Consider the following 14,478-nt stretch of genomic DNA (forward strand, 5'->3'; position numbering starts at 1 on the left):
TTATGCTAAGTGAAATGAGTCTGTCAGAGAAAGATAAATATCAAATGATTTCACTCATGTGGAATTTAATAAACAAAACAGATGAACACAGGGGAAGGGAAAGAAAAATAAGACAAAAGCAGAGAGGGAGACAAACCATAAGAGACTCTTAACTATAGGAAACAAACTGAAGGTTGCTGCAGGGAAGGAGGGTGGGAGGATGGGGTAACTGGGTGATGAGCATTGAGGAGGGCACGTGATGTAATGAGCACTGGGTGTTATACACAACTGATGAGTCACTAAATTACCTCTGAAACTAATAATACACTATATGTTAATTAAATTTAAATAAAAAAGAAAAAATAAATTAAAAAATAGATAAATATCTAAGCCTGTTTACCACCTCACCATTTTCTGTGCAGATTCTGCAAGATGTTATGGCAAAGCAATCAGCCCAGTATCCAGTACATACAGATATTTAACAAATGTTAGTTCCCTTCTTCCTGAATCTTACTTTAAGCTTTCAAAGGATTATATAGGGATTGCTTTAGTGTTAGGTTTTTACTTTAGTCATAGTTATCCTTGTGCTATCTGGACTAGAAAATTAAAAAAACAAATTTAGTAAAAAAAAAAAAAAGAAAGAAAAAAGTCAACTCACTCACTATTGTACTGAAATGACATTCTTTGCTTATTGGTACCATAGATTTGGATTAAACATTATCTGAAAATCTTTGAAAAAATTACACAACCAAAAAAAGCCAAGGTAGCAGTTATCAAAAAGGGTTAAAACAGGGCAAACAAGGATGCAATGGTACATAGTATAACAATTACCATAATATTTTTTTAAAGATTTATTTGTGAGAGAGAGAGAGAGAGAGCACGCAAGCGAGAGAGAGTGCACAAGCAGGGGGGAGGGGTGGAGGGGCAAAGCGGCAAAGGGAGGGGGACAAGCAGACTCCCCACTGAGAAGGGAGCTGGACTCGAGGCTTGATCCCAGGATCCTGGGATCATGACCTGAGCCAAAGGCAGATGTTTAACTGACTGAGCCATCCAGGCGTCCCAATAATTACCGTAATACTAACATAATATTAAACATTCCCAGCAATGAATATAGTTCTAAAATTTGGTCCTTACAGTATCTGATACTAAGTAAAGCAGACTTCAAATATAACACAATTTTACACACAGAACTACACTCTGTAATCTATGCTGGAAGCTCTAATCTCAATGTATGGTTAGTGAGTCAAATCGTACCAAAAAAAATAGGGGCTTACCTCAAAATCACACTCTTCTCCCACAGCGTATTTGGTCATAATCTCCAACCAAGCAGTATCTACTAATTTCTCTAAAGAGGCTGTGTTATGGTGAACCATTTCCAGAACAAGTTTCTCGTACCAGGCAGGGAACTCCTCCTTCAAACTAAACAAACATGTTATTAGTTACCAAGAAAATGCACAAAAACCTATCTAGAGAATTAATTCAAGTTAGTGCAAACCTTTCTTTAGCAAATATAAGCAGGCACTGGGGAACAGAAAGCTTAAAAACCATGTGGCATGCAGGACAAAGAAGGAACTGTAAAAAGCTCTGTCAGATGGGCTTATCCAGGTTAATTTTCTCCTTTGGAAAATAAAATTAATAGGCACACCATCAGTAAGGCTGAACATTTTCCCATTTGTTTGTATAGCAGACTTCCCTTTTTAGGTGTGAATTATTTATTCATATCCTTTACCCTTTTTTTTTTGTTTCTTAGAAGCCCATAACTTGATTCTATTTGTGTTAGGTTTCAGTCAATAAAATTCTTTCCTATGCATTCATTCGTTTAGGTCTCACAATACCTTGTGACGTGTCTAGAATTTTCACTTTATGAATAAGGGAAATAAATCAGGAAGGGTTAACATGTTGGAACCATAACTTGAACCCCAAAGCCCTTGCAAAAGTAAAACAATGAAGTACTACTTTTCACTTATTAAACTAGCAAAAAAGAATTTTAATTAACATACCCAACATGAACAAATGAAGAGTGCAACGTGGCACTCATGCAAGGCTGACAGCCTATTAGGCTTACTATCATAATATTCCCAGTCACTCTGTGCGGTTTGTAACTAAAAACGTTCCTCCAACTGACTGCTAGCCTTCAAGTCTTAGTATACTGCCTTACAATTTACCTATGGAGTTATCTGCTATTCCCCAGTCCATCAATAAGCTTCCAGTCTCTCTGCCTTTGTGAAGGCTGTTACCTTTTTCCTCTTCCTACCATCCTCCCTCCCAGCTCAATCATCGTCCCAAGATGTCCTCAGACTTCCTGAACTCCATGAGGCCTTTCCCGGCCCCTAAGAATGCACGCTGTCCATCAAGCCTCCCAGTCAATAGGCTTAAAACTTCACTGTCCATGGTTACTTCTGGGGAGTGAGGTTGGACAGTGATGTTCAGATCCTTATATTAACTCTGTATTGCTTACATTCTTATAACAAGTATGCATTACTTTTATAAATGGAAAAAAGTGATTTCTGCTTTGAATAGAAATTGTAAAACCATACTTTTTCAGTAATCCCTCCCATCACGCCCTATATTCTGTTCACTATCAAATCACATAAAACATGCCCCAACTGTGTTTTTCAGAACCTCTGCTGTAATGGCTTCTAAGGTCAAATAAGTTTGAAACCCACAAGGTTAGTGGAAGTCTTCTGAAAATCCTTAATATGCTAATGTATATTATGACTTTCCAAGAAGAAAGTTTATAGAGCTTTTCCAAAGTTAAGGCCAAAACCCCTCTTTTCAGGAAGGATTAGAGAATCCCTTTTATTATTTCTATTCCCAAAAATGCCATGACTCTCTACCTGAATACTATCCTAGCAAGCCTACATCAACTTCCCACCTGCTCTTCCTTCTCTAATTCATCCTACACACCGCTTCCAGATTAATCTCAAAGCCTAACTCCAATCCCATGTCTCTCTCCTGTTCAAAAATTATTGCTGTCCTCCTACTGTTCACTGAATTAAATACAAACGTCTCCTCTTGTCTTCTATAATTTGGTACAAACTACCCTTTCAAGTGTCACCTTCCTCAATAAGACCCATGAAGTTTTCCCTAACAACTCCAGGTTAGTCTCTAGCCTCTAAATACCCACTGTCTCTCTGTACGTAGGAAAGCAATTTATTTACATTTTGAAACTGAATTCTCTTATTTATTCCTAACAGTTTTTCACTTGATTCTCTTTGGGTTTTTCTGGTACATAATCATATTACCAGTAACAATAACTGACTTCCTCCTGAGTACTCTTCATACTCTTTATTATAGATTAATGGTTACCATCTTTTTATTTACAATGAATTTTCACACACATATCTTTTGTCCCAAAAAGACACCCAGAAAAGGTAGCATTATCTCTATTTGCAAAGAGCAAGCAGTAAGTGCTTATGTAGTGCAGAGGATAGTGCCTAGCCACTGTAACCAATTCCAGAATAAGTCAAATATGAGACCTGCCCGCAGGAAGTCTACAAGCTACTATGAGGGTCGGCAACAGCCCATGGGCCAAATTCAGCCTACCACTAGTTTTTGTAAATAATATTTTCTTTTATTTACAGTCATTCACATTCATTTACACTTTTACCTATGGCTGTTTTCACTGTACAATGTCAGAGATGAATAGCTGAGACAGAAATCATGTGGCCCACAAACCCTAAAGTATTTACTAACTGGCACTTTACAGAAAAGGCTAGCTAACGCCTGGTCTAGTACACTAAACGAAACTTATATGTAAATTGCACTAATCCAAAATGGAACATTGTAAGTGATCAAGCAAAGAAGAAACAGGCACCAGGTTAACAGACTCAACAATTATTAGTGATGGAGCCATTACTAGAACCAAATCTCAACTGAACCTAGTGCCGTCACACCAGCAAAAAAGCAGAACAGTATCAGATTACTCAACTGTATGCCCTCTGTTTATCTGCTATCAAGAGAAGTCAATGAAAAATGCACAGAAAAAGCTTCTTTGCCCAATTCCTAAAATTGAGTTCCGTTTTATTGTCATCCCTGGTTTCCATGCATCTTTTGCATGTTTCTTCTGACCAAATTGTTTTCTCTGAGAGAATACCCAGATGGGTAGGTACTTGAACATAGACAGGATTTTTAAAGACACCTCATTCAACCACCCTACTTAGATAAACAGTCTTCAAACCGTGTGTTTATTTTTGATAACTACTGTAAAGACTGTCCTAAATTTCAAAAGACCACAAAATAAAGAAAACTTTCTAATTTGCTGCCTCCATATTACTTCTAGATTATTATCAACTTCCTTTGCTCAGATCACATTTCCAGGGGTGCCTGGGTGGCTCAGTTGGTTAAGTATCTGACTCTTGATTTCGGCTCAGGTCATGATCTCAGGGTTGTTGAGATTGAGCCCCACCAGCCTCACATTGGGCTCTGCATTGAGCATGGAGCCTGCTTAAGATTCTCTCCTCCCTCTGCCCCTCCACACCCCTCAAGCATGTGCTTGCTCTCTCTAAAAGCAAAACAAGGGGCGCCTGGGTGGCTCAGTCGTTAAGCGTCTGCCTTCGGCTCAGGTCATGATCCCAGAGTCCTGGGATCGAGCCCCGCATCGGGTTCCCTGCTCCGCAGGAAGCCTGCTTCTCCCTCTCCCACTCCCCCTGCTTGTGTTCCCTGTCTCTCTCTGTGTCTCTCTGTCAAATAAATAAATAAATAAATATTTAAAAAAATAAAAAAGGGGCACCTGGGTGGCTCAGTCGGTTAGGCATCTGCCTTCGGCTCGGGTCATGATCTCAGGATCCTGGGATCAGGCCCCACATCGGGCTCCCTGCTCAGCAGAGAGTCGGCTTCTCCCTCTCCCTCTGCCCGCCCCCACTCATGCTCACACTCTCTCCTTCTCAAATGAATAAATAAAAAATCTTTTAAAACAATAAACAAAACAAAACAAAAACCACATTTCCAGAGTATTTTCAAGGTAGAAGAATAGAGCAAGAATACTCAAAAGCCTGGCAAATACCTAAATAAGTCTACACAACTATATATTCCACATACTTTGTTACCAGCAAAATGCCACTAGACAAGGACACTCAGACACCAACACATTACACTAATGTAATGTATTCCAATGTATGCGCATACACTTAAATATAAATACTGCTTTACTGTTAATATCCCCCCTTTCCTAATAATATGAAGATGGTGCTAAAAGGGCAATGGTTCTATTACTTACAGTTCAGCAACTTCCTGTTCCTCCTCCCAGGCCTCCTTGTGTGTTAGTTGACTGCTTCCAGTACTCTTACATGTCCAAATGCGCTCACTGTACCTTTCCAGGCGGGCCTCGTACTCTCTGTTAGCCATGGCTCAGGAAAACAATATTCAAGCAACAGAGACAACTTATCCATATCCATAAAATACTTCATAACATAAAAAAAAACTAAAGCATCCTTTCTATAATGTACAGCATAAAAAGCTAAAATTGAAATTAGAGTTTTCAAGTGGCAAATCCAAATAAAATGATTAAAGCTAAAGAATGACTTAAATGGTTTGTCATATTTTTGTTTTAACAGATAAAATACTAGTATTTTAGGGGCACCTGGATGGCTCAGTCGGTGGAGCATGCAACTCCTGACCTTGGGGTTGTTGGTTTGAGCCCCACACCAGGTGTAGAAATTACTTTAAAATAAAATTTTTTTAAAGATTTTATTTATTTGAATGAGAGAATGAGAGAGAGAGAGAGCGCACAAGAGGGGGGGAGTGGGAGAGGGAGAAGCAGACTCCCCGCCGAGCAGGGAGCCCACCACGAGCAGGGAGCCCAACACAGGACTCGATCCCGGGACTCCAGGATCATGACCTGAGCCGAAGGCAGTCGCTCAACCAACTGAGCCACCCAGGCGCCCTAAAATAAATTTTTTTTAATTAATATTTTGTTATAAATGTGATTTCTTCAAATCACCTGTTTCATTTGAAGAAAATTCCCACGGCACTGGAAATTTATAAGAAAAAATAAAGGTAAATTAAACACAAATCATAAGGGATAAGAATTTAAGGTATGTGGAATTGTTACACAACTCAGATGGTCAGCAAGCTTAAGAATCTGCTCCATGGAAAGATGAGAGAACTACCCCAGTCTCATAGGCAGTTTGGAATAACCCTGTGCATATGCTAATGATCCATTTCCTAGAAAGCCTTCCAGTCTACCTCGGAAACACCTGTTGATCCTTAGAGTTTAAAAAATAAATTCCATAAAGCCCTAAAAATAATTTTGATACCATATTTACCCAAGCTTTATGTTGTCTCCAATAATACTACACTCACAAGTCATTTACCACTGTTCAATCCTTGTAAGGCAGATGAAGGAAGAGAACATCCTATTAGTGCCATATAAATGGTAACTTTCCACACCATCTCAACTAGAATTCACTACCAGACAGCCACATTCAAATTCAAATGACAACTAACTAATTTACTTTACGCACAGCAACAGATGCTACCCGAGAAAATAAATTGACACACCTAGAGAATTAGCTGCCAATCTCTGTACTTTCCAAGTGACACTTTTTATAGTAGTTGAAATAGAAGTATTTAAACAGCTCATCCATAATATTACCTTACAATTAAACAAGTAATTCATTTTTAATATATGGAGATTCTTTGTTTTCCTGGGTTAATAATCAGTGAAAAGACAGACGACAGGGACAAATCCAGAGGTAATCCAAAAAGAGTAGTTTTAGCCAACAGTGTAAGCGTCTTCCCTTACTGTATCTTTCTCAGGATCTGCCAAACACAAAACAGTAAATCTTTTTTCCTGGGGTGGGGGGGGGAATGGTGCTAATATATTTAAATGACTAAACAAAAAAGAAGTACCAGCAAAAACCAGGAGGCAAGCTTCCATATAAAACTATGTAAATTCTGGGGGGCGCCTGGGTGGCTCAGTCGTTAGGCGTCTGCCTTCGGCTCAGGTCATGATCCCAGGGTCCTGGGATCGAGCCCCGCATCGGGCTCCCTGCTCAACGGGAAGCCTGCTTTTCCCTCTCCCACTCCCCCTGCTTGTGTTCCCTCTCTCGCTGTGTCTCTCTCTGTCAAATAAATAAATAAAATCTTAAAAAAAAAAAAAAAAACTACATAAATTCAATCTCACTGAAAATTTATAAAAACTTACAGAGAAAAGGAAACAGCATGGCTTCCAAAGTGACATTACCATAACTAATCAACAAGATAAATTTGTTTTCTGGTTTTATCTGTTTGCACTGGGGAAGGAGAGGTAAAATAATGACAGAAAGAATCAGTAAATAGATTTAAACATTCAAAAAGCTTGATAACATTCTAACACAGTATTTACTTACATTGAAGAAATTCACTGTGTAATCAGAGAGAATGTGAGATAAACAAACATGTCCTAAAGAAAGAATTTTAGTTTTTGTTATTAGCTGCTATTTTTAAAAGTAGGAATGATGTGCCCAGTCATCCTCCTGTGATCTAGACCTACAGGGCCAGCTGGTATCACCTGGATGCCTCAATGATACCTCCAATCCAACTTTTTCTAAACTAAACTCTTATTACCTCTTCCCTCCCTCCTAAGCTTGCTCCTTAACAGTTATTCCCAATGCCACTGAAAGGCCCTAGTGTCCCAGTCAGAAACCAAGGAATCATCCTCAGCTCTTCAGTCCCTAATTGCAATCACATATCTATGGCTCAGTTCAGTCCTTCCTCCTCCACAACAGAGCCATTATTCAAATTCAGCCTCTGATCCTCATTTCTCAGCTAGCCAAAATATTTTAAAACATTTTAATTGGCCTCACTGGTAATCCTTCTCTGGTCTTTTATGCTTCTCACCCAAACATCCTTCTTCTCAATCTTACTTGTTTTTAAACCCAGTTCTTCTTCTTACTTTAAAATCTCATTTGCTCTCAGGCCCCTGAAATGCAAATATGTTCACACTGGGAAGCAATTCTCTGGCTCCCACAGTACTGAAAATCACTCCACCAATCAAGACTTTGTTGAGCAAGTTCCATGATTTTTATTCTTTTAAGAAGAAAAAAGGGAGGGCGCCTGGGTGGCTCAGTTGGTTAAGCGACTGCCTTTGGCTCAGGTCATGATCCTGGAGTCTCAGGATCGAGTCCCGCATCGGGCTCCCTGCTCGGCAGGGAGTCTGCTTCTCCCTCTGACCTCACCCCTCTCATGTGCTCTCTCTCTCTCAAATAAATAAAATCTTTAAAAAAAAAAAGAAGAAGAAGAAGAAAGGGAGAAACTTTATTTTCCTCAAACAATACATATTTATTTTTATTTTTTTTGTTTTTTAAGATTTTATTCATTCATTTGAGAGAGAGAATGGGAGAGAGAGCATGAGAGGGGGGAGGGTCAGAGGGAGAAGCAGGCTCCCCGCCGAGCAGAGAGCCCGATGCGGGACTCGATCCAGGGACTCCAGGATCATGACCTGAGCCAAAGGCAGTCACTTAACCAACTGAGCCACCCAGGCGCCCAAACAATACATATTTAAATATCAAATATTTTTTACTGATTATGCTTTTTTGCAAACAATAAAAGTCTCTCCTACTCTGATGCGTATCTTTCTCACCCTCCTTTGAAAAATCACTATCAGTCCAGCATTCTCATTCAGGGTGACCGCATCAATTCCCATAACTTCAATGACTATCTATATGCTAGTAATTTCTATCACCAGCTCAGTCTCCTCTCTGAACTCCAGGCCCCTGTAATACACTAGCAATACAGACACCTCCATTTGGATATCCAAAGCAACTCAACAGAAGAACATCCAAACTAAACACTCACTTCCTACCCTCCCCACCCATTCCCAGTCAAAACAAAAAGAAAAAAAAACAAAAACACTAGATCCTCTTCCAGCATTCTCTATTATCTGAGAATGACCCACTAACCAAATGACAACCAAAACATTATCCTTGATTTCTTGCCAATCACCAAATCCCGTCAAATCTACCTAATTTATTTTGAAATCTATATACTTCTCTCCTCGAGGGCTAGTAAATTTGTTCAGCCCCCATACCTGTTGCCTAGTTTACTTAATAATGGCCTCACTAGTTTAGCTGCCACTAGTCTCTAGGCTGCAGATCCATTCTCAACACTGCAGCCACAGTGAGCTTCCCAAGAACCTGCTTCTATCCTGTTCGAATCTGTAAACAGCCTCCCATAAACTCAAGGTAAAGTCCAAACTTCTCAACCTATCTCCCAAGGACCTATGTGGTCCAGCCCCACTAAGCAGCTCAATCTCCATTCCCACTTCTTTACTCCAGCTGTAGAAAACTTCTTTCAAGTTTTAAAATCCGGGGCGCCTGGGTGGCTCAGTTGGTTAAGCAACTGCCTTCGGCTCAGGTCATGATCCTGGAGTCCCGGGATCGAGTCCTGGATTGAATCCTGCATCGGGCTCCCTGCTCAGCAGGGAGTCTGCTTCTCGCTGACCCCCCTCCTTCTCATGCTCTCTGTCTCTCATTCTCTCTCTCTCAAATAAATAAATAAAATCTTTAAAAAAAAAATTTTTTTTTTTTTTTTAAGTTTTAAAATCCAAGAAGCTGGGGCACCTGGGTGGTCAGTCGTTGGGCGTCTGCCTTCGGCTCAGGTCGTGATCCCGGGGTACTGGGATGGAGCCCTGCGTCGGGCTCCCTGCTCAGCAGGAAGCCTGCTTCTCCCTCTCCCACTCCCCCTACTTGTGCTTCCTCTCTCGCTATATCTCTGTCAAATAAATAAATAAAATCATAAATAAATAAAATTCAAGAACCTTCAAATTCACAAACTTTTCAAAAAGCATAGTCCTCTACTCTTCATCTAACTACATTCTGATTATACTTCAGATCTCAACTTAGAAGTAACTTTCCCCAGGACACATTCCCTGAACCCCGAAATATGGTAGATTGCATTCTTCTTTCCATATAGTCACCTCCTTTCCATAAAAGGATTCTAATTCTCCACCCTCTGCCCTGTGGCTTGCAGTGTCTCAGAGAAGAGTAATGCCCCTCCCCTCCCCACTGATGTTAGGCTTGGCCATGTGACTTGCTTTGACAAACTGATGTGACCAGATAGGATAGATGCCACCACCAAGAGGCTTAAAAAGCCATCATGGTATCCTCCAGGTCTTTTGGCCACTAGAAAAGCATGTTAGAGACAAGGACTGCTCCCTTCAGCCTGGGTCCTGAAATAAGAAAAATATATCTGTCCTTTTTTTTCACCTGTCTTCCTTTTTTTCAAATGTGGCCACTAGAAAACCCTTAATCCCATGTGGCTCACATTATATTTCTTTCTTTAAAGATTTTATTTTTCAGAGAGAGAGAGTGCATGCACAAGCAGGGGGAGAAGCAGGCTCCCCGCTGAGCAAGGAGCCCGATGCGGGCCTAGATCCCAGGACCCTGGGATCATGACCTGAGCTGAAGGCAGACGGTTAACCAACTAAGCTACCCAGGCATCCTTTTTTTAAAAAAAAAAGATTTTATTGGGACGCCTGGGTGGCTCAGTTGGTTAACCGTCTGCCTTCAGCTCAGGTCATGATCCCAGGGTCCTGGGATCTAGGCCCGCATCGGGCTCCTTGCTCAGCGGGGAGCCTGCTTCTCCCTCTGCCTCTGCAGCTCCCCCTGCTTGTGCTCTCGCTCTATCTCTAACAAATATATAAATAAAATCTTTATTAAAAAAAAGATTTTATTTATTTGGCACATTATATGTCTATTAGACAGCACTATCTACCTAGTAAGGTTTACATCTAGGAATGAATGAATGCCCTCTAACAATACATGACAACTTTAACGGACTAGTCATGGGGGCGCCTGGGTGGCTCAGTCGTTAAGAGTCTGCCTTTGGCTCAGGTCATGATCCCAGGGTCCTGGGATCGAGCCCCACATCAGGCTCCCTGCTCAGCAGGAGGCCTGCTTTGCTTCTCCCTCTCCCACTTCCCCTGCTTGTGTTCCCTCTCTCGCTGTGTCTCTCTCTCTCTCAAATAAATAAATGAAATCTTAAAAAGAAAAAAAAACTGACTAGTCACCTAAGATTAATCTCAAAAATTCAAAACTAAAATTCCTACAACCCCAACATTGGGTATTTTTAAATTTATGTAACTCTGTTCTTGTTATTACTTTGACTTATGTTAAGAGAAAGAGCGAAAAGAGTCAAAATCAAGAAAAAAAAAAGCCTATTACAAGGATATTCGGTCAGCTGCCTCCAAAGCCTATTTCAGATTTTAGGTTACCAAAATAAGTCACTTACACTCAAATAACTACTCAGAGCAAATGCCAATTGAGGTTTTTATGTTCCAGCCACTGTTGCACATATAATTGCAGACAAAATGTCAAAGCAATTCTCCAAAGACTGTGTAAGTTATAAATGACAAGATATTCTCAAATCCTATATATCTCACTACCATCTACTTTTTTGTGATTTCAAGAGCTACCTCCTTACCACAGTATGCTGTTTCTTTGTTCTCTTTAGCCTTGTAAGGATTGTTTCTTTCAATAAAGTACTTGATAGCCTGAAAGGAAGTGGCCCAGAAAAGTATGGAGGTTAAATAAGAATAACTATAACCCTAAGAGTTCTACGTGAAATGACAAAGCACCAACTCAAGATTTGCTTTTTATTCTCTTTTCTGTCTTTGGAACAGTCTGTCATCAAGTTAAAAGCAATTCTCATTTAGTGTAACTTCTTTAAAGAAATTACATTATAAAAATCAACATAAGAACTCACTATTCCAATGTCCAATAAAATCCTGGCTTGCAACTACAATTTAAGTCCAACTCTTAAAACATGCTCTAGTCACTCTTGCCTAGTGCCAGATTAACTGTGTTCTAACAGCCCCTCCTCATCACACTATTTAAAAGCTCTCATATATCGAGGCTACAAAGGTTATGAAATACTTGTTTCTAAGCTTTACAGAGAAGGATAGTTAAAGCAATACAACAAAAACATTAGCCCACAGCAGGTTGCTTGTAGCTTCAGTTCCTCCTCAAAACCCATCTTGACTTGGCCACTGTGATTATCCTATTGCCAGATAATCACATCAAGAATTGATTCTGATGAAGTTAATCTTTCCAAGGAAGATCTAATGTACTGCATTAGTACTAACCTAGGAAGTAATGTACCATAGATTCAAAGCTATAATACAATAAACATAATCATCAATATATAGAACACGGTCATTAAAGGTGTGCATCATTCCCAACTACCACTATAAGCTTAATGAGGAGGTACAATAATGCCTTCAAGAACATACCAACACTCACAGCTTTAAGTTAATAAAATATCTCACTGATGTGCTATTGCATATACATGCAATCAAAAGGCAGATGTTAGAAAATTCAAGTATCAAATTCTATTAAAAACAGAATTGTAAATGTAAATTAAGAAGCGGAAACAACATACTTCAAATGCAGCTGTTAACCAACCACATACTTGTTCTCTACGAAAACACTAAGAGCCTAATAAATATGCCAACCTGCCAACCACACAGTACAATTGTTTAAAACCATCCTCGAAGTGCTTCCACTTGTAGAAATTCCCAAGGAAGCAATTTCCCCCTCAATGTGCAACGCAATTTAAGAACTCCTTTGTTAAAAAGCGTTCTAAATACCAGTATAGGAAATTTTTTAAATGAATTTTTTAAAAATACCTAACACTTAAAAAGTTTCAGGTTTCAATTTTCAACTGTCATCATTAACAGAATCTCTTCATATAGATCATTACATTTCAATGATTTCAGTAAACGATACAAAAAGGCCTGGGCTGCCAGTTCTAAATTAACTATATATAGCCATTTTTTACATGGCTCAATACCTATCACAGACTTTGCGCTTGTCTCTATTGGGTGTTTCTTATACTACATTAGAACCAGACGTGAAAAATAAACATCTGATAATATTAGTGAGTACCCATCAAGTGCTCAAAAAATGGTATTTAAATAACATATGAAAAGGATATGGCAGATTCCCACAGTAAATTTTTTACCCCACCGATGTTTTTAAATATCTCAAAAAATAAAAATAAAAAAGTAGGACTCCGTTCGAATAATGCTGTATTCAGTGTAGCTGGAGTACTTCTCCAAAGCTTTCCAGAAGTCCTAACAGGACAAGAAAAAGAACCAGATTACCACCTGAACCCCTCCCTGAAATGCACCTTACCTCAGACCACAAACTGACATCGAAGTTGCCTTCTTTTCTGGATTTACTTACAGGGATAAGTTAGAAAAGTACTGCATTCTACCCCTGACTTTCACCATTTCAGTGTTTGACCTTTAACAAGTCAACCTCAACCCTCTCGGCCCACTTGGTAAAGGAGGCAGGAGAACCTGACCATCCCCAAGATCCATTTCAGCTACAAGATGCTACAGCTATAATTCTCCAAGAGCCTTCCTATGGCACAGGCTCATTTTCCAGGTCCTTTTGTATGTAAACACCCAACTCCACAAACTGCATCAGAACAAGAATTAGGTTATCTTGCAAAAGATTGTATTAAAGAGAGGATTAAAGAGAAATGAAATCAAATGACATCGCTCACCTGGGCACTTCCTCCCATACGGAAGCAAGCAAGCAAAGAGAAACTAAGAAATCCAGTCCTTCCAAAGGAAAAGGGCTGATGAAACTCAGTAATATAGTGGCCTTCAGTCTTGAAGCTTTCCATACACTAAAGAAAGCGTGATTCAGAAATCTACTTCTTTTTTACAATGAAGCTTCAAAAAGGACTCATCTGGCATCCATAAAAGAAAAAAGTAAATAAGTCATACAACTAAAAGACTCTGAGCTTGTGCAAGGAACCTTCAACGATTAGAAAAGAGAACGCGTCTTCTTTAAAACATCAGTCTCCTATTCCTAAGATACAACATAAAAACTTTAAGTATACCTTCGTATTTTTTAAATGTTTATTTAAAAACAAATACCGATCTCCTTCTAAATCGTCAGCATTTCAAACCTGTGCGTGCCGGGGAAGGCAGGCATCAGCTCCTCCAAGATAACTTTTTCTTCCCCTTCCCCTACGTCTGGAAATTCGTTCTTGGTTACGTGCCTCACAATCTTGTCAGTTCATCACCAGCCTCAAGTCTCCACTCCGGAGGAGAAAAACACAAGAGCCCCCGCGGAGATCCGGGTAAAACGCACAAAAAATCTTGCACAAGCCGGATCACGAGGCCGCGTGGGTACAATTTCAAAAACTTAAGTTGAAGGTTTAATTTAAGAAGAAAGAAAAAGCAGCAAAGAGAAAGCCCTCTCCCGTCCGTACTCCAGGCCTAAAGCCACCCCGGGGCAGGGGGGGCCGCTCCTCGAAAGCGAGGCCCGGGGACAAAGTGCGGAGCCGGGGAAAGGATGGAGAGCGCGGGGCTCCGGGCCGGCCCGCGCCCCCACCCCGCGGAACGGCGGGCTCGAGCTCCGGCTCGAGATGCAGGCCCGCCGGCGGCCGGCGCGCTGACAGCTGCCACAGGCGCCGGCTGCGCGGCCCTCCGGGCCCCGACGAGCCCCCCGGCCCACCCCGCCCCACCCCGCGGGCGGCCTGGCGGCCAGGCTGGAAAGGATA

At 40.5% G+C, this 14,478-nt stretch overlaps 1 protein-coding gene and 1 long non-coding RNA gene across 3 annotated transcripts in view; both read right to left on the minus strand.

Annotated features, from left to right (window-relative positions):
• Positions 1 to 14,478, minus strand: part of BAZ1B (bromodomain adjacent to zinc finger domain 1B) — a 71,426-nt gene that overhangs the window by 56,483 nt on the left and 465 nt on the right. For both annotated transcript variants that reach the window (XM_081819486.1, XM_081819485.1), the window contains exons 2-3: positions 5,198 to 5,314; positions 1,254 to 1,398 (exon numbers count right to left, since the gene is read on the minus strand). In XM_081819486.1, coding sequence (XP_081675612.1) covers positions 1,254 to 1,398; positions 5,198 to 5,314 — 262 coding nt within the window. The remainder of the gene's footprint in view (positions 1 to 1,253; positions 1,399 to 5,197; positions 5,315 to 14,478) is intronic.
• On the minus strand, positions 10,419 to 14,472 carry LOC145721508 (uncharacterized). Its single transcript, XR_014145234.1, has 2 exons — positions 13,471 to 14,472; positions 10,419 to 13,033 (listed from the first exon to the last, which is right to left on the minus strand). It is a non-coding gene; the product is annotated as an uncharacterized LOC145721508 (long non-coding RNA).

The sequence above is a fragment of the Leptonychotes weddellii genome, chromosome 5 (assembly GCF_054177405.1).
Source record: "Leptonychotes weddellii isolate Sample4059 chromosome 5, ASM5417740v2, whole genome shotgun sequence".
NCBI lineage: Eukaryota > Metazoa > Chordata > Mammalia > Carnivora > Phocidae > Leptonychotes > Leptonychotes weddellii.